The sequence below is a fragment of the Macrobrachium nipponense genome, chromosome 40 (assembly GCF_015104395.2).
Source record: "Macrobrachium nipponense isolate FS-2020 chromosome 40, ASM1510439v2, whole genome shotgun sequence".
NCBI lineage: Eukaryota > Metazoa > Arthropoda > Malacostraca > Decapoda > Palaemonidae > Macrobrachium > Macrobrachium nipponense.
This window is the reverse complement of record NC_061101.1, coordinates 41,407,347-41,430,839: the sequence shown is the minus strand read 5'-3', so window position 1 is coordinate 41,430,839 and position 23,493 is coordinate 41,407,347. Positions and strand designations below refer to the sequence as shown.

The window sequence follows — 23,493 nt, the reverse complement described above, 5'->3', positions numbered from 1 at the left end:
TACTACTGTGGTGTTGTCTGACATCAATACCACCGAGTGTCCCTTTACTCTCTCCCTGAATTCTTGTAGAGCCAGGAAAGCTGCTTTCAACTCCAGCACGTTTATATGGAGTTCTCTGTCCTTGCAACTCCATTTTGCTGACACCATCAACTCCTCCATATGGGCTCCCCAGCCTCTAGTGATGCATCCGAGAACAGCAAGAGGTCTGGGGGAGGATTGTTGAAGGGGGACACCCACTGTCAGATTGTCGTCGTCCACCCACCACAGCAAGTCTTTCCTCACTTCTGCCGACAAGGGAATTTGCTCGTACGGGTGATCTACTGTTGGTGACCAAAACTCCTTCATCCTCCATTATAGGACCGAAGGTGTAGCCTTCCTTGTGGTACTAGCTTCTCCAGGGAGGTTAGGATTCCCAGCACCACCTGCCACTGTCTTGCTGGCTGTGTCTGCTTTCCCAGAAAGGCATTCACCACTTGTTTGCATTTCTGTACTCTTTGGTCTGTCGGGAATACTTTGGCTTGTGTTTGTGTCTATCACCATTCCCAGATATTCCAAAAGTTGACTTGGATCCAGCTGCGACTTCTGCTGATTCACCACAATACCTAGGCTGTGACAAAGCTGCAGGAGGGCCGCCCTGTCCCTGAGTAATTGTCTCCCTGGACTTTGCTATCACCAGCCAATCGTCCAGATATCTTATCAGCCTGATCCCCTGAGCGTGCGCCCATGCCGACACGAGGGGTGAACACTCTTGTAAAAACTTGAGGAGACGTTGTCAATCCGAAGCACAGGACCTTAGAACTCGAAAGCTTTCCCTGCAAGACTGAAGCGGAGAAATTTCCTTGAAGACTGATGGACTGGTATCTGAAAGTATGCGTCCTTTAGATCGACTGTCAGCATAAAGTCTCCGTTCTGGACTGCTTGTAGAACCGTTTTCGGGAGTTTCCATCTTGAAACTGGTTTTCCTTATAAACAGATTCAGCGTTGACAGGTCTATTACTGTCCTCCACTCCCCGTTGGCTTTGGGTACCAGGAAAATCCTGCTGTAGAAGCCTTTGTCGGACTGCATACTTGTTGCACAGCTCCTTTTTCCATCATCTTCTTCACTTCGTACTGCAGAATAGTGGCCTTCTGAGATTTGGTGGGCATAAGTGACGTGGGGTAATGGTTGATCTGTCAGGGGCGGGGTTACCTCGAACGAATCAAATACCCGATCCTGAGAACATCCACCACCCATGCTCTGCCCTAGTTCCTGCCACACCTTCCAGTGATTTGCCAGGCAACCCCCCACTGTGTGGCCGAGTGATGGGAGGCGCCCATCCTATCTTCTTGAGCCTCTCCCCCTTCCCCTATTGCCCCTTCCTCTGTTGTTTCTATTGTGAAAGGGCCGATGAGTTATCCTCTTTGGGGAAGAGGGTTTTTGTGACTCTATTAGGGATGCTATGTCTCACTGGTTTCTTTCGAGATCTGCTGTGTCTTCCCTCCAAAGGAATAGTTTGACTGTTAGAGGTTTTCCTAACTGCCTGTTGCACCAACCTATCGTTAGTGTCCATCCTTCTTCTATCTATCGCTTCTTCCAGTATGACCTCTGGCAACAGTAGTTGTGATTCCAAGATATCCCCATTCCTCATTGCTAACAGGGAATCCAAATCCACATTGCGGCTTAGTCTAGCCAATGCTGCATCTCTCCTCATTAGCAGGATATTTGCCCAAACATTGGCACTTACGTTTGTCAGGTACGCAATCGCCTTGGACCCTGACTGTAGTAATCTAATGAACAATGGTTCATCTACTACTTTCCTGTTGCTTCCGAGGATGCAATTTTCGCCACTGCTGTTGACCAAAGGTCTAACCAGGACGCAGCCATGAAAGACAGAAGAAGCTGTTGCTTCTAACGTGGCAGCCTCTTGGTACGGTCATCGAAGGGCACTCCATTTTAACCTGATCCAAGGTTAATCCAGGCCTTAACCTTACAACATTAGGGTTCATTTGTCTAGACAGCAAAGGGACCTTCGGTGTCGTATAATATTTCCTTTGCTTTATCATTGGAGGGGGAATAAATTTAAATAAAGATCTATTAGATCTTAAGGAATTATCCCTCCCTGCAATCTTTGCGTTACGTGTTGCAAGGACCGATTCCGCATGACTCGAACAAGGCAATTCATACGACACCTTGGTATCCCTCTTTAGTCCAAACGCCATGTCAATTCCAAGGAGGAAGCATACTGGCCGGTGTTTCTGTCTTCTCCGAAAAGGCTATTGAATTGACGAATCAAATCAATAACCTCTGCATACGAGGCCAGAAACTCTTGGTTTTCTCCTTCCTCCGGCTCTAGTGTACCACTCTCCGTCACGAGAGATGTTGTCTCGCCTCTATTTCTGACAGACGGCCCGGAATTCCACGGCCGCCTGCCCCTATACGGCCACGGCCTCTTTGATCTTTGCTGGCCGCTGTTGGCTCGATCCCAGATAGTCAGCAGGGGAACGAGAAAGTCTCACTCTTTCTCTGCTCACGGATCTAGAGCGAGAATCTCGTCTAGATCTCCAAGATGAAGGCTCCCTTAAGACAGAGGTAAGTTCGTCTTTATTAGCATTGGCATCGTTTTCGAGCGTCGGCGAGCCCGGCCTCGGCCTTCTATCCAGACGGACACTGCCTTCCACGAACGTATCCGCCGAGGTTGCCAACTCTCTATTTTTTGTACTTTTAATAGGAGCCTTATCGTCCTTCGTACGTATTTTGAACGGCCTTACGGGCGAAACTGGGATCTGCATTCATCCTCTGCTGCACCTTTCGCCGCCAACGTCGATTTTACCAGAGGTATCGCAGTTTTTGCGATCCGAACTGGCAACTCCGCCTCGGCCGCTAGCTCGCCGGCCGTCACCTCTCTCGCTTGTTCGGACTCTTGCGAACGGCTTCGTCTGGCAACCTTGTGCTTAATAGCCACTGATTTTCCGACCTTCTTGCTGAACTTGGAAATGACAGTCTTCGTCCGAAGGAGAGGAAGAATTGATTCTTCTCCTCTTGGCCCGAGGATCCGCTAGGAACTCCCGAATCCTCCTCCAACGCTTGACTGGCGCTCGCCGTGACGTTATCGGACTTAGCGATGACGCCGAACTAGAGGAAGAAGACGAAGAAGGCGAATCACACTTTTTCTTTTTGTCTCTCTTATTCATTCTCTCCTCTATATCCTGTAACTTCTGCATTACAGTTTGCATTGACGGATCAGAAGGCGTATTAGCGTCTGGGTGCAGCGAAAAAGGCCGAGAATCGGTCTGTGACGTCATCACGCCTGCCATCTCAGAGTGTGACGTATGTTGTGACGTCATCGCTCTCGTAGGGAGAGACTGAGAGGTTTCTGCTGGTAACCGCACGTTTGCTGCCCAATTACCTCCCACGTTCTGCATCGCTGTAAATACGAGTGGGATGGAGAAGCAGCGGCATTAATTCCCATAAATTGCAAGCCCGGGGGATGAGGAACATTCAGCGCTGCCGGACCCTGCTGGAACCGTGACGTCATATAATGCGCAAGCAGACCATCCAAGGTTGGTACGCCTGGTAGCCTAGCGCTGACCACGTACCATCTAACCTATGCGCTTGCGTAGCAGGAGCCTGGAACAAAGATGGCGGATCTCCCCCTCTACTTGCTGGGAACAAAGGAGAGTGCAAATTATTCATAAAATTACCCAAGGCCCCTCCTGACGTTTCCGATACAGAACCGCTAGGAGAAACCGACGAAGGGTATGAGACAATTCAAAAGCAGGTGGAGAAACATATGGAGCAGCCTGGTTTATTACCGATACAAAGAAGCCGGTAAGGTTTGGTCATCCAAAGATGGCGTCACCCCCTTTCTTTTGTATTGGCTTTTCCCATAGAACTTCTTCCACTGTTCCACCGACCAACCGCGACAAACAGAACACGGATTAGTAACCGTTACATACGTTTTCCCTGCACCTACTACACGTTGGATGAGGATCCGTCGACACCGAGGTTAGGAACCTAGAACAAGGGAAGCCACTGACTCCTGGGCATTTCCTTTGGTCTCCTCCTTTCGAAGCGGTAGATGATCCCGATGTTGAGGCAAAATTCTCCATCATACCACGTATACACTCTTACCACACACTGATCACACTTGGAGAAAGAAAAGGAATGAAAAATAAAAAAATAAAAAATGAAATGGATAAAGAACGGGCAAACTGAAAAACCGGCTTTAAATGAGATAGACAGTAACACGTCTTATCTTAAAGGCGGTAGGAAAATAACTGATGGGTCACAGGTAGCCGTGGGCATTCTGGGTATACATGCCCCGTGACCTGGTATAGATGCCATTAGTCCCTGGATCTCACAAGTGTAATTTTAATTCTACCGGTTTTTTCTCCAGCTTGGCGCTAGTAAATCCTAATGTTAAGACCGAAGGTTTGTTTCGTGTATGAACAATTTCCTTTTATGTACTCTAGGCTATCATTTGCATACCTTAAAAGGGAATGAAATAATCTGGCTTAGACAATAACCTAGACTATGTGATAGCCTAACTATAAAGTTACAAATTAATAAGTTACCGTTTTACATAGTGGACCAATGGACTATGAGGTAGTACCCTACCTTGAAATCTATGTATTAATACACCTGGTTAATGGAGGAAGTTCATCACTCATAGTACATGGTAGGTTAGGATTCTGCCCATACACTTGAAGTCAATTTTTAACATTGACTGCCCATGCCAAAGCCAGTTTTAAAGACAGTTCAGGTTGCTCTGCCAGCATTTTTGTTACCATTTCATCTATAATTGCGTGATTACACTCACACAGGCCATTACTAAAGGGAGAATATGCTACTGTATGCATCACTTGAATGTTCATGTTCTCAAACATTTCTAGAAGCGTGTTAATGGCAAACTCTCCACCATTATCACAAAAAGAATTTCACAGGGGGTCCCAAACTAGTTCCAACCATGTCTCCATAATTTTCTCTATTATCTCCTCAGGTTCTTTACTTCTTGTCACACAGGACTTTGAGAACCTGGTTGCCATATCCACCATATGCAGAAAATATATATCCCCTTTTTTGTATTCCTTTAGGTCTGATGCCACTACTTCACTGAACTCCTTTGCCATAGTCACACTAACAATTGACCTTGATGGTGTTTTCTTATATTTCATGCATATCTCACAGTTGTCTGATACTTCTTCAGCATACATGTAGCACATTTCATTCTTAATACCAGCATCCTTCAATAACTAGATCAATCTTTTGGTTGAGGGATGCCCAAATTGTTGGTGCAATCTTCCTCTTCTTTCCCCTTTCAATATCTCCCAAGGTCATCATTATTTCTTTTGCTTTCTTCCAGGCTTCTTTCTCATCCCTCAGTGGAAGGCAATTGTGTCTCTCAATTTCAACTTTTTCTCATGATTTCTGCGGCAGTGCAGATTTAAGGGGAGGGGGCCCACATGGTCACGTCCCACCCCCATACCTTACCTTACAACCTTACAGATCGTTCGGGTTGCCCCAGGTCCCCCAGTGAGAGGCACCTCTAAATGCCTACCAGAGAATTGCCAATGCATCTTCCGGTATATTTTTCATATTCCAATCTTGGATGGTCTGGGATGCAGCTTAGATATTTGTTGACCTTATTCTTAAAGACATCTATGCTCACTCCTGATGTGTTCCTCAGATGAGCTGGCAACACACTGAATAGATGATGCATTATTGATGCTGGTGCATAGTGGATTAATGTCCTGTGTGCTTTCCTTAGTTTTCCTGGTATAGTTTTGGGCACTATTAATCTACCTCTGCTTGCTCTCTCTGATATTTTTAGCTCTATGATGTTTTCGGTAATTCCTTCTATCTGTTTTCATGCCTGTATCATTATGTAGCATTCTCTTCTCCTTTCTAGACTATATCATTTTAAATTGTAGTTTTTCCCAGTTGTCAAGGTCCTTAACTTCTATTCTAGCTGTAAAAGACCTTTGTACACTCTACTTGTGCAATATCCTTTTGGTATGGTAGTGTGGGTACCATATCTTATTGCAATATTCAAGTGGACTATGTACATACGTTTCATAAAGCATAATCATGTGATCGGCTTTTCTTGTTTTAAAGTGCCGTAACAACATTCCCATTTTTGCTTGGCATTTTGCCCAATAGTATTTGGTCATTGCATAACATATTTCTAGTCAACATCACACCAAGGTCTTTAACTGCTTCCTTGTTTGTGATTGTCTTGTTATTAGGTCCCCTATATACATACGTATAGCATTCCATCAGAGTTAAATACCATCCTATTTACCTCTGCCCATTCTGTTTAGGTTTCTTTGTAGTAAGTTCCTTTCTTCATCACAAGTAATTTCACTACTTATTCTTGTGTCAATGGCAAAACTTCTCACTACCAAGTCCTTAACATTACAGTTTACATCTGCAATCATAATAACAAACAGCAATCCAGCTAACACCGTACCTTGTGGTACACCGGATATTACCTTAGCTTCATCTGATTTCTCATCGTTTGCAATCACTATCTGTTTTCTGTTTTGCAAAAATTCTTTTATCCATCCTCCTACTTTGTCCACAATATTATGTTTTCTAATTTTCTTTGCTAATATACTATGGTCTACCTTGTCAAAAGCTTTTGCCAAGTCTAGGTAAACCAGATCTGTATCTTTTCTGTTTATCAAATTTTTATATATGTTCTCATGGTGGACTAACAGTTGGGTTTATGTACTTTTCATGGGTACAAAACCATGTTGTCTTATATTAAACAAATTATTTTTCATTAAATTTCATTATGTTTTTCTACATTACCCTTTCATACACTTTCATAATCTGTGATGTCAGACTCACAGGCCTATAATTACTTGCCTTTAGTCTTGATCCACTTTTGAAAATAGGGGTAATATATCCTAATTTATTGTGAGCAGCTTTGCGATAGAATGATCTACTTTCTTTAACAAAATGGCAGGGACGCTGTTTGGTCCGGCTGCTGATCCATTTCTAATTTCATTAATACCCTGCACAGTATTGGCTCCATTAATATCTATGTCCGATAAATACTCATTATTTTCATCTCTTATTTCTGTATCATCTTCATTATCAATTTTAGGTGTAAATTCTCTCTTATATCTTTCTGCTAATATGCTGCATATTTCATTTTTTTATTCGTTACTCACCATTCTTTTCTTAGAGGGCCTACTTCTACTCTTCTTTTATTCTGGAACAAAATTCTTCTCTCTCTTGGTATGCATGACTGATCTTTTCTTTTCTTCTTCTGTATATACTTATCCACAATTTTCTCTAATATTTTATAAAATATATCCATATTTACCTGTATATTATCACTTATGAATATGTTTTTCCAGTCTTTGTTTAATTCTTCATTTACTTCTGACCATTTTCTATTCTTACTATAGAAATTGTATTTTCCATATACTAGTTCCCACTTTTTCATCTTTTCCTTATCTCTGTTTTCACTTGCTTTGGAATGGACTGTTAATTCTATGACATTATGGTCTGAAATACTTGTATTATACACTATTATTTCTTTAACCCTTAAACGCCGAAGCGGTAAAAAAAAAATTGTCTCCCATGTGCCGGAGGTGTTTCGGAGTGAGCGTGGAAGCGGAAAAAATATTTTTTTTTTAAATCACAGCGCGCTTAGTTTTCAAGATTAAGAGTTCATTTTTGGCTCTTTTTTTGTCATTAGCTGAAGTTTAGTATGCAACCATCAGAAATGAAAAAAATTATCATTATCATATATAAATAATGCGATATATGATAGCGCAAAAACGAAATTTCATATATAATTGTATTCAAATCGCGCTGTGCGCAAAACGGTTAAAGGTAACAAGTTACTTTTTTTTTTTCGTTGTAATGTACACAAAATTGAGATCATTTTGGTATATAACACATTGTAAAACGATAAAAGCAACACAGAGAAAATGTTAACACAAAATAATGCATGAATTCGTAACGCGCGGACGTAAACAAATATTTTTTTCAAAAATTCACCATAAATCTAAATATTGTCCTAGAGACTTCCATTTTCTTTCAAAATAAAGACAAATGATTGAATATTACTATACTGTAAGAGTATTAGCTTACAATTGCAGTTTTTGACCATATCTGACGAGTTAAATTTGACCGAATGTCGAATTTTTTTATATATATTTTTTTATATGCAATTATTTCGGAAATAAGAAAAGCTACAACCTTCAAATATTTTTTGTTTTATTCTAAATAAAATTGCACACATTTTCATATATAAAACTCTATGAAATGCCTAATTTGAAACGGAGCAAATATTCTGAGAATGGGACGTACGCATTTCGGAGATTTGTGGCGGAGAATCCGCGCGCGGAGGGAAGGAAAGTTTTTTTTTTAAATTCACCATAAATCTAAATATTGTACTAGAGACTTCAAATTTGTTTCAAAATGAAGATAAATGACTGAATATTACTAGACTGTAAGAGTTTTAGCTTACAATTGCGTTTTTCGACCATTTCGGTAGAGTGAAAGTTGACAGAACGTGGTTTTTTTTCTATTTATCGTGATTTATATGCAAATATTTCAAAAATGATAAAAGCTACAACCTTCAATTATTTTTCGTTGTATTCTACATGAAATTGCGCACATTTTCATACATAAAACTTTATGTAACGGCTAATTTAAAATGGTGCAAACATTACCACAATCGCACGTATGATTTTTTCGGAAGAGTTACCGCACAGACGTAAAGAAAATGTTATTTTTTTCATAAATTCACCATAAATCGAAATATTGTGCTAGAGACTTCCAATTAGTTGCAAAATTAAGTTAAATGATTGAATATTACTAAAATATAAGAGTTTTAGCTTACAATTGCGTTTTTCGACCATTTCGGTAGAGTCAAAGTTGACCGAAGGTTGAAATTTTGGCACTTATCGTTTATATGAAAATATCTCAAAACTGATAAAAGCTACAGTCATGAGTATTTTTATTGTTGTATTCTACATAAAAATGCGCACATTTTCATAGATAATACTCCATGTAACGGCTAATTTAAAATGGTAAAAAAATTATGTCAAAGTGACGAAATAATTTCCGAGATGTGTCACAGATACTTTTTAATGCGGCAAGAAAGAAATTTGCGCTTGTGCGCCTGCGTACGATGTAAACAAAAACAACACCTTGATCCGTGAACTCCCAGCATCCCCAAGGCGCGTGATTCAAGAGTTTTCGGCTAGTAGGCCTAAAAGTATTTTTCCGCAAATTTTTAAAAAAACTTTTGTACGTCGACGTAAAATACGTCCAGTCGGCACCCGAGAGACAAAAAATGTCGACGTAAAATACGTCCAGTCGGCGTTTAAGGGTTAACATAATTCACCTTGTTCACAAGTACCTGGTCTAAAATATTATCCTTTCTTGATGGCAGGTGATTTATTTGCAGAATGTTGTGTTCTAGTAGCATATCTAACAGCTTTTCAAATTGCCTTTTATCTTCTGTGCTACTATTACTCTCTTGTGCTACTATTACTCTCTTTTTTATATGTATAAATACAACCACAATCTCCTATTCGTTCTTTCCAATCTACGAAAGGAAAGTTAAAGTCTCCGGATAGGAGTATAGTCCAGTATTTGTGATTTCTACATATATCATCCAATTTGTCTATTATTATGTCAAACTCTAGTATTAGGGGGTCTGTATATTACGATGTTCACTAATTTTTCAGATTCAAATTCTACCGCTACTAATGTGTAAATCTCAAAGCTATCATTAAGTTTTGATGTGTACCCACTGCACACAAGTAAAATATTGATAGAAACACTGAAAACAAAATTATATAATTTGCTTTTTTTATGCATGTATTTGATGCTTATGTTTGCCAAAGAAACTTTATCTTCTACTTCTTTGTAAGCCACAGGTGTTGCAAACAATGTAACAATCTTCAGAATTATAATCTCTCTCTCTCTCTCTCTCTCTCTCTCTCTCTCTCTCTCTCTCTCTCTCTCTCTCTCTCTCTCTCTCTCTCTCTCTCTGATAGAAACAACTTGTTGGTAAACAACCAACGCAGTTTTGGATAAAACAGATCCTGCCTCTCAAACCTCTTGCAGTTTTTTCATAATATGCTTGGTATTTACACCAGTAGTAGAGCAATAGATATACTCTATTTAGATTTCCAAAAGGCCTTTGACAAAGTTCCACACAAAAAATTAATGACAAAAGTTAGAGCTTTAGGAACTGTAGGAGAAATATCAGACTGGATCGAAGACTGGCTAACTAATAGAAAACGGAGTAGTAATAAATGGTGAAGAATGAGAATGGGCAGATGTGACAAGCAGAGTTCCTCAGGGTTCTGTCCTTAACCCACTCTTGTTTTTTATTTACATTATAATGACACTGACATGCAGCAGACCCAGATACAATGGACAGTTTAAGGAAGGATCTAAGGAAAATAGGAGAGTGGTAAAAAGTATGGCAAATGCCTTTTAATTAACCTGGATAAATGTAAAGTGTGTTATGAATAGGAACAAACAACCCTAATGCCAACTACATGCTGCTTGGGAATGACATAAATAGTGTAGAACAAGAAGAGGACTTTGTAGTTATTATTGCCAAGGGCTTAAAATCCACAAAAAATGCATAAAAGCTGAAAAGAAGGTACAGGAACTAGTGGGATACATAAAGAGGCGGTTCAGACACAGAAATAAGGAAACGGTGCTGCAGCTCTATACATCAATAGTTACGCCACATCTTGAATATGCAATACAGTTTTGGTCACCAACACTAAGAAAGGACATAAATAGACTGGAAGGGGTATAAGCAAGAGCCACAAAGTTACTTCCAGGTAAATAGGTTACCAAAGACGACTAGACAGCCTGAACAAGTATGACCAAGAAACACGACGATTGCGAGGACAACTAATAAGAGACATTAAAAACACTGGAAGGCAAAACAAAAGCAAACAGTAATCTCTTCATATTAAACAAAAACCAGACAAGAAATCATAAATGGAAACTAGAACTGAAGAGATACAACTCATCACTTTGTGGGAAGTTCTTCACAAACAAGATGAGTGACACATAGAATAAACTGCCACTAGAAACTAGGCAAGAATTAAAGAATGGAAACTAGAATTGAAGAGATACAACTCATCGCAATGTGGGAAGTTCTTCACAAACAAGATATGTTTGTTTTGTTTGTATGGTGCTTTTACGTTGCATGGAACCAATGGTTAATCGGCAACAGGACCAACGGCTTTACGTGACTTCCGAACCCCGTAGAGAGTGAACTTCTATCACCAGAAATACACATCTCTCACTCCTCAATGGAATGGCCGAGAATCGAACACATGGAATAAACTGCCACCAGAAGTTGTAAACAGTAGCAGTGTAGAATAGTTCAAAAGAAAGCTAGACATAATCATTAGAACACTGTGAATGCATTGTAAAACCTGCTCCTAAAGATAAGTGAGCACATGATGTCTCCTCGATGGGCTAATAATAAAAGCCTAAGTGCCCCCTTGAAAAATTTCTAGATCCGCCACTGTTAAGCAGTTATCATTTTCTAACATTTTCTAAGTCCAATCTCATTTGTGCTCTCTTCATTGATTTTTTAGTGAATAAAAGGGGGATAGAGCAGTTCACTACATCTGCTATTACACTTGCTGACATCTGCATGTTCACTGGAAATTTTACTTTCCCACTCACAACATAAACTTCAATCAACCTCACAAACAAATGACAAGTGCAACGTCATACACAAACATACTCAACAGAATTAACAAATCTGTCTAATGTCAGTTCCCTGTAAGATTTTTGAATCCATAATTGCAGATCAAATTGTGGATCACATTGATAGAAACAACCTATTGTTAAACAGTCAACACAGCTTCAGAAAAAACAGATCTTGCCCATCAAATATGGTTGGTATTTACGACAATAGTACAAGAGCAATAGATATATACTCTACTTAGATTTCCAAAAGGCCTTTGACACAGTTCCACACAAGAAACTAATGACGAAAGCTAGAGCTTTAGGAATTGGAGGAGAAATAGCAGACTGGCTAACTATTATAAAACAGTCTCGTAACAAACAACGAAGAATCAGAATGTGCAGATGTGACAACCGGAATTCCTCAGAGTTCTGTCCTTGGTCCCCTCTCATTTTTTATTTACATTAATGACACTGATCTAGGATTAACTAGCAGGATAGCCAGATTTGCAGAAGACACCAAACTAGGTGTCAATGCAGCAGACCCAGAGACAGTAGAAAGTTTAAGAAATGATCTAAAGAAAACAGGAGAGTGGTAAAAAGTAACATGAATAAGTGTAAAGTGTTACAAATAGGAACAAACAACCATCATGCCAACTACATGCTGTATGGGAATGACATAAATAGTGTTGAACAAGGAGAGGACCTTGGAGTCATTACTGCCAAGGATTTAAAATCCACAAAAAAGTGCAGAAAAGAAGACACAGAAACTTATGTGATACATAAAGAGGCAGCTCAAACACAGAAACAAGGAAACGGTGCTGCAGCTCTCCACATCAGTAGTTAGACATCTTCAATATGCAGTAGTTTTGGTCACCAACACTAAGAAAGGACATAAATAGATTAGAAGGGGTACAAGCAAGAGCCACAAAGTCAATTCCATCCATCAGACAAATAGAGACAACTAGAGACCCTGAACATGTATGACTTAGAAACACGATGGCTGCGAGAACAACTAATAAAAACAATCAAAATACTGAAAAGCATAACAAAAGTAGACAGTAACCTATTTATGTTAAACAAAAGCAGCCAAGATATAATGGATGGAAACTAGAACTGAGGAGATACAACACATTTCACTGTGGGAACTTCTTTACATACAACAAAATCATTCGGACACTGTGAATGAACAGTGAAACCTGCTCCTAGAGATAATTGAACACACAATGTCTCCTTGGATGGACTAATAAGTCTTTGAGACATCCTACTCCTTGTAACTCCCATTTGTAGTTAGCAGTAGATAATTTTAAATTTATCTAATTTTACATTTACTGTGTCCAACTGCAAATGTGCCATTCTAAAACACAGACACATAACTAAGAGTTGTATTAGTCCAAATAAAAAGCACTGTTTGTTCATGAAAAGGAATTTCAGAACAAAGAGAAAGAGACTAAAGAATTTCATAATAACAGGCTGTGAAGATTTCTAAAAATAGATTGCTAAGAAAGGGGAAATAAAATAGAAATAGTTCGTATGCAATCTTCATACACTCCTATATTTTTACCAACAATATATTTCTTTTATGAAAGGTAATGTATTAAGCTAACTTTTAAATGAAATTAAACTTATTCCTTTTGCGAGAAGGGGTCTTTAATCAAACCTTGTTTAAGTTTGGGGTATTACTGTGTTAGCATTTTTAGATACCGTGCCAAATTTATGAGACAATTCAACTTGCGCGAGGGGGTCTGGAACGTAACTTGGCATAAGTTTGGGGTATGACTGTATCTTTTTCCTCCATCGTTCCATATTTCAAAGGAACAACTTACTAAATAGCCCCAAATTGGCCAAACAGGCATTGGTTCCTATTACTTTAACAATGGGTGGAGAGATATATATCCAACAATACCTGTCTGTATGGAAGATAGCAGACCCGATACAACCACAACTCACAAGCTACAATAGGCAATCTTCTGATTGCACAAGCATCAGAAGCTCAAATTAGCAAAACTGGGCTCTCCAGACAGAGACAATACATTGTGCAAATGGCCAAGAATGAGACTCCTTCATGAAGGCAATCTCCTATTCTAAGTAAACTAGATTTTGCAGACAAAACATGAAGCCCAGTTCAAGCACTTAAGGTTTACCTAGAGGTCACAACAAACATCCCAGAAGGTCCATTTTTTCCTATAATCTAGCAACAATATTGCCACAAGCTCGAACAAATTTGACTACACTATGTATTGGTAGATGGCATGGATAATCCTGACCCATAGGCACTACAGCGGCAAACCACGAGTCTTCCTAATACTAGGCAGATATGCTAACTATCACTGGGGAAGGTTTGACATTACTGCAACCATACCCAGCATGCTTAAGTAAATCACCACAGAACTTTACCCTAAAAACGTGAGTTTGCACTTAGTTTCTTGTTCTTTGCTACCAAACCTAAAGATATTTGGGATAAAGAATGGGGCCTTGAAACTTGGGGCTTGACCCAGGAGCAGTAATGTTTTTGGGTTGTTGGGATTCAAATTTGAGAGCTTTTTGTCACCTATCAATTTCTTTGTAAAGCTCCTTGAGGATGAGACAGTGACTACACTATAAAAAAGTTAGGTTTTGGTGTAAGAAACACATATTTTCAGAAGTCGTTGTTGAGTTCTCAAAACATAGGATTTGGGTAAGGGATCATCCTGCATTGACCATCAAAAAGTAAAAGCTTCTCGGTCCCTTTTTGGTTATATGTAAACAATATGACGGCACATATGCGCATAGCCACTTCTTGTGGGTTTTGATGAAGGTAAACTTGATTTAGCATTCGATGAGGATAAGAGAAAGTGTTCTCTCATCCCAAGTCCATTTATATTCTATCATGTGTTATAATGTTTATCATTATGACACTATACCTGGCCACAGACCAGCTACGTCAAAACCGGTTTTTTCACAAAAGGTAAATTGGCAGATATATAAATACCCAATATAAAAGGAAATAATAGGTAAAATTCTTAAATCATTACAAAATGAGCACTAACTCACCTGCCCTCCATGATCATTCGTTTACGTTTATTGATGTTGCGACGCTCATCAAAATCAGTTTGGTCCAATTTTATTTCTTGAGCGCGCTTTGTAACATTAACTTGCTTGAGAATTTTTTTCACTAGACTATCATCAACCTAGAAAATAAGGAATGAGTAAGAACCCAGTTTGAGACTATAATTAAAAAGTTTCCACTGATAAATCAAATCTGGTTTACTCCGATAACAACTTTACCAGATAATTCCCTCTGTATATCATACATATATGGCTGTAGGCATATTCTCAATGATAACCCTATTTTGTAAAGAATATAATTAATTTTTAATGTGCAAGATTGACCTGTCTCCAAGTTTACTTTTCTTCATACTTTTAAACAAAGGTTTACATGCATTTTGCATTTTACTGATTTTCACATTTGTTTCCTAATAAACTTTACAATATATAAGCTTGAATGAGTGAAACTAATTCTTATGTTTCATCAAAAATACATTGTGCATCAGTACAAATTTTCAGGAACTCCCAACAAAATGGGATTTCATCCCTCCAGCTGGCAGCCAGTGCATCTAGACCCCTCCATTCCTCTCTTGTCACACAGTCTCTATTTCTTTGTGTGCCATGTTGCAGACAACACGCTTTTGTTTTTTTTCTACACTCCACATCATATTTATCAATTTACATTCATGCAGAGTTTAAGTAAATTCTTTCACATGTATCAAATAAGTTTGTCATTTCTAAATTTCTTCAATGATTCAAGTTCTTCAGTATTCCTTAGTAGAGTATGTGACTACCTTTCCTGGTGATTGCAAGTGTTAAAAATTCTTTTGGTCTTGTTCATTATTTGACTGCACTATATTGGTCTCAACCTGGTGTGGCATTTGTATTTTCTCATTATCTATGGGCTAAATTCTGCCATGTTTGCAAAAATTATTAACTATTATTGTTTCTTATGGTAACAGTTAATTGATGTCATGCTTTTTTTGTTTATTAAAAATTAAGTCTTTCTTTCATGTACTTCAGGTGGGAAGTGTATTCTGTATTAACCATTATCTTGCTTTGCTTCTTTATAATTATATTCCTGTTAAAGTTGTTTTACCTTACTATACAATCTTGTATATTATTTTTAGTGCTCTAAGTGTAGTATTCAGCAATCCATCTTTATTTTTGGAATTCTTTTATCTTACTGATATTCTGGGCTATTTAAGTTAATTCTACTACATACTGTATTTTACATATAGTATTGATAAATACACAGCATACCTTTGAGCTTCAAGAAGGACTGCACTGACATTCAGCCTCATAAGAATTTTATTGTCATTATCCTCTAATTACTGTTATTATTGGCATTAACAATAATTCTTTTAAGCAAACTTTATTGGGAAAAGATTGCTAATTTACATCTACTTAGCTTCTAAGGATAAAATACATAACTTCAATTAGACATGATTTTCTAATTGTTTATAATTTTTTATGATCAGAAGTTACTTACAGCAGATTGTATTATTTCCTTAAGAAACTGCATGGTACATAAAATTCTCAGATGAAAAGATGTGATTAAAATATACACGAGAAAATGTTCTGATTTTTCTTAGTATATGAGAAAACATATACCGTATATTTTTGCGTATAAGACGACCTTTAAATCCTAAAATTCACCCCTAAAAAATGGGGGTCGTCTTATACTGCAATACTACAGATCAAACCTTGAATTCTAAGATGTGTATCAGTAAGCTAGCCTCGGCCTCGGTGCATTAGCCTAACCACCAACATATATGAAGATTCATTTATTTATGAAATAAAATTATAATAAAGGTAATAAAACCATTTTTACCTCATATATTATTGGCATATCTTCAAAACAAATAGCCTATTTGAGGAATAATTAGATATCAACGAAACAAACTTTTATCTATGCGATCCCTGCTGCAAAAGTGTAAATATCAAGTTAGGTTGCGTTCACAGTAACCTTTATCTTTCGGTAAACTTTAGAAATTTCAATGGTAGTGTGATTACGGTAGTATAACAACAATTAGGATAAAATAATATTGATTTTCCATTAAAAGTTTCTCTTACATATCACAAGATTGATTACATATGCTACCATCTTAGGGATTCAAGTCTGGTTCTGGGGAGTTGACTTTGGCTTCGTCGTCGATATCATACAAATCATCTTTGGTGTTGTCCATGGCATTTTTTAAATGATTTTATAACACTATTTTCACATTCCCCCTTGCTTTTATGACAAAATGCAGCGAACATCAAGCGAGGCAATACACAAAGCTGTTTTTAAGTGTTTCAAACAATTCAGTCATATGAATGATAATTGTGTATGATAATTATTGTTCATTATTGTATTGTTGTTATTAGCGGTTGTTTGAGTATGGCTATGAAACGTAAATAAAACAATGGTTTCCCTTTTAGGCAAACATCTGTATGAAAAACATATAGAATCGGCTTTGTTAAACCCAGCTTTGATAATTTACAAAAGGATTGTACAGTAGTGCCTCAGGATACGAAATTAATCTGTTCCGAAGCAGCCTTCGTAACCTGATTTTTTCGTATCTTGAACTATGTTTTACATGTAAATTGCCTAATTAGTTCCAGGCCCTACAAAAACACCACAATAAATTTTATAATAAAGCTAAATTGACCAATAAACAATGAAATATTACAATTTGGACCATTCAATACCTAACATAACCTTTATTGTAGCACGTACCTGTAAATAAAGTGTATTAGTGTACATGGTACAGGAAATACTTTACGTACATGTACGTACATATGTAGTAAAATGTGGAACCTTACCTTTCGAGTGAGGCGATCTACGAAAGTGGCGACAGAGGAGGAGGACAAATGGCAGAAAACATGAACACTTAACTTTACAAAACACATTAATAAATGGCAGACAACATTAACACTAAACTTTACGAAACACATTAACAAATGGCAGAAAACATTAACACTTATTATCTCCATCTTCGTTCTCCATAGAAAGCATCCTCTTCTTTCCATGAACTTCAGCAACATTCTTGGGACCCATGGCTAATAACGTAGGTAATTAAGTTCACACACAACACGATATAGTAACTTACAGTACAACAAAAGCGAAATCACTAACACGAATTTATGTTAACAAACGAAATACGTGTATGTGAATGAACGAATTCCAGTGTTAACGATAACGCTGCCGCAAAAAATGGTCAAGGAACGCCTTTACATAGAGGTATGATGCTGACCAATAGGAGAGCAGGATCTTATGCTGGTGACTAGCATCAGGAACCAATGGGAGACCGGGAGGATGGTGGCGAGTCTACTCAGTTGGCGGCGGGCAAGTTTTAAAATTGTTCTCGGTGGTCCAGGCAAATCTTGGACTTTACCCTTTCGCAACCTGAATTATTTTTGTATACAGAGGCAAAAAATCTTCATCTTTGCTTTCGTAACTTGGATTTTTCGTAAGTAGGAACTTTCGTATGTCGAGGTTCCAATGTATCTCTGAATTAAGTTCCATTCAGCAACTAAAGACAGTGATGATCTTGGTAAAATGCAATCAGCTGATTATTCTAAGGCTGTAAGCTGTATGCAAATGGTGCAACATTGCTCTGTTCATATAGTTTAATAAAATAATACATGCAATATGCAGTAAAACAAGTTTTATTAAAATGACCATTATCCTCAATACAACTATTATTCGACTGTTGCATGTGGATAGCTAATCAAAATCAAATAAATAAAAATAAAAATAAAGCAAATAAAGAAAGGAACAAAGAACATGAGGTGAAGGGAAAAAACAAGCCATCACCACGTTATATACAATGCCAGGGGATGGTGCAGATACCGAGATAAATGCAGATTCATACACAAAATGAATAAATATAAAGACTCATTGACAGAATGAATAAATATAAAGACGGAACACCAAATATTTTGGAAAAGTTGGATTTTTTAATGTCAGAATTTCTGGAAATGAAGAAAAGATCAACATAGCAGAACAGGAAAGAGATATGGGAAAATCCTTCTTATTACCCATATTAAATGATGGGGATAACACGCAAACCATCATAGTGATGAATGCGCAGGGTTTAGTTACGAGTAACTCAAAAAGAAAAATAAGAGTTCCTAGAAGAACTAACCCAAACTGAAAAAATAGATATAATGAATATAAGTGAAATTTGGCATTCTCAAGAGCCTGGTAATGATGATCAGATAAAGGGGTTCCCAACTTATAGATCAGATGGAAAAAATAGGAATCAAGGGGGAGCCGCAATATAGGGAGAGACATAAATCAAGGAAAAATATATGAAAAATATAGTAACTTAGAATGTGAATTAATAGCAGTAGAATTTGAATCTGAAAAATTAGTGAACATTGTAATATATAGACCCCCTAATAATATAGAGTTTGACACAGTAATAGAAAAATTGGATGATATAAGTAGAAATCATAAAGACTGGAAAATATGTACTCCTATCCGGAGACTTTAATTTTCCTTTTGTAGATTGGAAAGAACAAATAAGAGATTATGGTTGTATTTATACATATAAAAAGAGAGTAATAGTAGTGCAGAAGATAAGAGGCAATTCTAAAAGCTATTAGATATGCTACTAGAACACAACATTCAACAAATAAATCAACTATCAAACGGAAAGGATAATACTTGAGACCTAGTATTTGTGAATGAGTAAATTATGTTAAAGAAATAAATAATACGAGTATTTCAGACCATAATGTCATAGAATTAACAGTCCGTTACAAATCAAGTGAAAACAGAGATAAGCAGAGATGAAAAAGTGGGAAGGATATGGAAAATACAATTTCTATAGTAAGAATATAAAATGGTCAGAAATAAATGAAGAATTAAACAAAGATTGGGAAAACATATTCGTAAGTGATGATATACAGGTAAATACAGGTACATTATACAAAATATTAGAGGAAATAGTGGATAAGTATATACTGAAGAAGAAAAGTAAATGTCAGTCATGCATACCAAGAAAGAGAAGGATCTTGTTCCAGAAAATCAGAAAGTGGAAAAAAGGTCTTGCAAAAGAAAAGAATGCATGGAAAGTGATGGAACTAATAAGTAAGACAGATAACGTAGAATAAAAGATTATACAGTCAAAAGAAGAGGAAAAACAGGACTTAGAAGAAAAGACTCTAGAAAATATCAAGCAAAACCCCAAACTATTGTACTCATATGCAAAAAAGATGAATAAAAGAAGAGTAGAAATAGGCCCTCTAAGAAATGAAGGGAGATTAACAAATGAAAAAAACAAAGGAAATATATAACATATTAGCAGAAAGATATAAGAGAGAATTTAACCATAGAATTGATACTGAAGATAATGATACAGAAATAAGAAATGAAAATAGTGAATATTTATATGGCATAGGTAATAATGAAGCCGATATTGTGCAGGCTATTAATGAAATTAAAAATGGATCAGCAGCAGGACCAGATGGTATCCCTGCCACTTTGTTAAAGAAAGTAGTTCATTTTATTGCAAAGCCACTCACAATATTATTAGGGCAAAGTGTAGATACAGGCAAGATTTATAATGAACATAAATTAGCATATATTACCCCTATTTTCAAAAGTGGATCATGACTAGAGGCTTCCAAGCAGGAAGGAGTGTAAGACAACCAAGCCTGAGTCCTACTTTCCAAATTGTTGAATCTGCGATGAGAAGGGTGTGTAGGCTCATCTAAGGCACCTTCCTCGTTTAAATTAACGGGAGAACCAGCAACCAAATAGCCCCAAACACCAACTAACCTGTCTGGACTGGGTCCAAGTGCCGAAACCCGCGACGAACCACCTACAACACTACATGGGTGTGGCAGACATACGAACGTGAGTTGGAGAGGAATCCCGAACACTCGAGATTGAAAGAGAATCCCTTGGAGTCGAACTCCTGAGTCCCAGGGAGAGGGGCAGGCAAACACTCCTGCTGCACCAACTCCATGCTCACTACCTTCAACCTCTTGACAGGCGCCTTGAGATCCTTACGGCGACGAACAGACCCTGGAGAAGAAGTGGGAGCGCCTGCAACATCTGCACGGACGGGGGAGGTTGCAACATGTTCACGACTCGATGCAGAGGAAGAAGCAGCCACTACAGATTGCACAAGGGAAGATACACTAACACTCTCCGAAACACCAACACTCTCGGGAACACGGTCGCGTTGTTCCTCCCTTGCAGGCGAAGAAAGGGCTAAGCCCTTAGCCTTCCAATGCTTGATACGCCGACGCGGTGGAGATGGGGAAGAAGGAGAGGAAGACAGCACTGGTTCCTTACACGATCACTTCACAGGAGGCGGGGACGATGCAACACGTTTCCTTCCAGTCCTCCCAGCCGACATGGCAGCCAACTTATCTTCCAAAACAGAGAACCAATCTCTTAAGAACTGCCTGGCATAAAGCTTCAGACGGATCAGCAAGAGAAGGCTCCAATTACATGGAAGGGAGATGCAGCAAACTGTGGCAGAAATGATATCACGGCAGCAAACGATGACGACACAGATGAGTGAGGCAGCGCGGAGGAAACGACTGGGAGTGACTTCATTGATGGAAGTGACATCACAAGAAGCATCGGGAAGAAGTGAAGAAAAACCTTCCCATGAAGGAAGAGTAGAAACCCTATGATGCTCTCTCTTGCTATAAAACAACTTCCACTGCTCTTTAGGCCACGCACAGCATTCTATGCAAGGATTCGTTATTGTACAAACATTAGAGCGACACCTACTACACATGATGTGGGGATCAGTCGCCCCCGAAGCCAAAAAACAAGAACACAGAAAACTTGGAGTTCTGGGGCACACATGTTGACGAGGAGCAGGAGAACCCATAATAACAATAAAAACGGGCAAAGAACCGGGTAAAGGCCAAGAGAGGGTCAACTACAACTCTCGCCAAGGCGGTTAAGAAAAGACTGACGCGGTGGCGTAGGTGCGTGGTTCTTGACCACTCTTCACCCTATATATGCAAGCATTGCCAGATCTCACAAGATTCCTTGCTTTCATCTGCGTTTTAACCGGATCCAGCTAGGCGCTAGAAATGATCCTATTTTTAAGACCAAAGGTTTGTTTGCATATGAACAAATGTTGAAATACAGTTATAGGCATATTACTTATGGGGTACTGGATATTTGGCAGTTATAAAAATGTTTGGATGGGATTTTTTCAATTCTGCAGCAGGTTCTGAAACCTAATATATCCCGTAAAAGTGGGGGAGCACTTTTATGCTAATCTCTATATAGTCAGATTATCACCATCCACCCTTTACAGTAAATACGTACTGAACTCGAGCCTCAATTATTTAGATAATTTTTTTGTCTTTAAAACTAAAGTGTGAGATTTTAACTCTATATTTATGGAACCAAATGCTTTACCATCAAATGGAAATGACTTGTCAAAACTGAAGAGTACAAAACCAATTCCATCAGTAGCAAATCCCATTCATATAGAGATAAACCTACCTTTCACCCCATTACATACCTCAAAATCTGTCATCTTTCTATTAGTTTCTGCTTCAATTGCTAACAACAGCTTTAAATCATGTGGGGTAACTAATGTAACTGCCTGTCCTTTTCTTCCTGCTCTTGCTGTTCTACCAACACGATGTATGTATGATTTTGGAAGATTGGGTATTTTGTGGTTGATGACCATAGATACCTGGAATTCACAATCTGTCGTAAATGAGCTGTCGAACTGGAAGAAGAAGAAGAAGAAGAAGAAGAAGAAGAAGAAGAAGAAGAAGAAGAAGAAGTTTTCTTAAGTTGTATCTAAAAGAAGAAGAAGAATTTTTTTGCAGTTGTATCTAAAAAATAATTTTTTTAATTAAATATTAAGAAAGATATTAAATATCAAGAAACATTGAAGCAACATGAATGCAAAGAGCTTAACTAGTATATCATTATCAAGGAAATAAGTCTATTATTTAAAAACTGCCAACAAAAGTGTAAAAACTCTTGCTATATTTTCTTGATTTGTAATATAACTGAATTTACAACTGCTGACACTTCATATACACTAACCCTCGGTATGTCCAAGCCTCTGCTGGCTAGATCTGTAGCAATCAGCACTTTCACTTGTGAAGACTTAAATCTTGCAAGGGCTGCTAATCTGGACTTCTGATTAATCATAGAATGAAGTGATACACTTTCAATACCCAATTCATTCAACATCAGGCCTAAAATCTGAAAAAAACAAATATGAATTTATTCAAACCACTTGTCTAAGTGGGTAATGGGGTACACTTTATTTTTTCATATGAAGATTTAGGAAACTATGCCTGTCAGTGGTGTATAGCTAGACAACATGCCATTCTGAATAAAGAATAGAAAAGAATAGGCGAACCATTGTAACTAGTAAGTAGTGCAATAAGCAACTCAATTCTTGTTTTTTGCAAAACTAAGAAGTGTTTACTTGACCTTGAAGCACAAACCAACCCAAAAATTCAAACTCCACGTGGACCTAGTTTGCATGCAGAATGGACGAATAGTCATCTTGTGGTAGAATACAGGGAAGACAGCATTGGTCACTCACTCGCTATGCATATGTCATCCTGAATTGTGGTCCATTTGCTCTCTCTCATTTGTGCTGCTTTTCTGGGAAATTTCTCTTTATTGCATTATGGCTCCCAAGTGTAAGGCAGACTCTTCTGGTGGCAGTGCTACAAAGACAAGAAAAGCTGTCTCCATGGAAATGAAAGTTGACATAATAAGACGATCTGAAAAGGTTGAAAAACTGTCTAACATCGCCCACGTGCTGGAGTTCAGCTGTACAATTGTG

At 38.1% G+C, this 23,493-nt stretch overlaps 1 protein-coding gene across 1 annotated transcript in view; it reads right to left on the bottom strand.

Moving 5' to 3' along the window:
* Positions 1-23,493, bottom strand: part of LOC135212114 (probable ATP-dependent RNA helicase DDX49) — a 131,715-nt gene that overhangs the window by 5,778 nt on the left and 102,444 nt on the right. Inside the window, 3 exon segments of the mRNA XM_064245511.1 lie at positions 14,711-14,847; positions 22,198-22,374; positions 22,737-22,898. Of these exon segments, the coding sequence (XP_064101581.1) occupies positions 14,711-14,847; positions 22,198-22,374; positions 22,737-22,898 (476 nt within the window).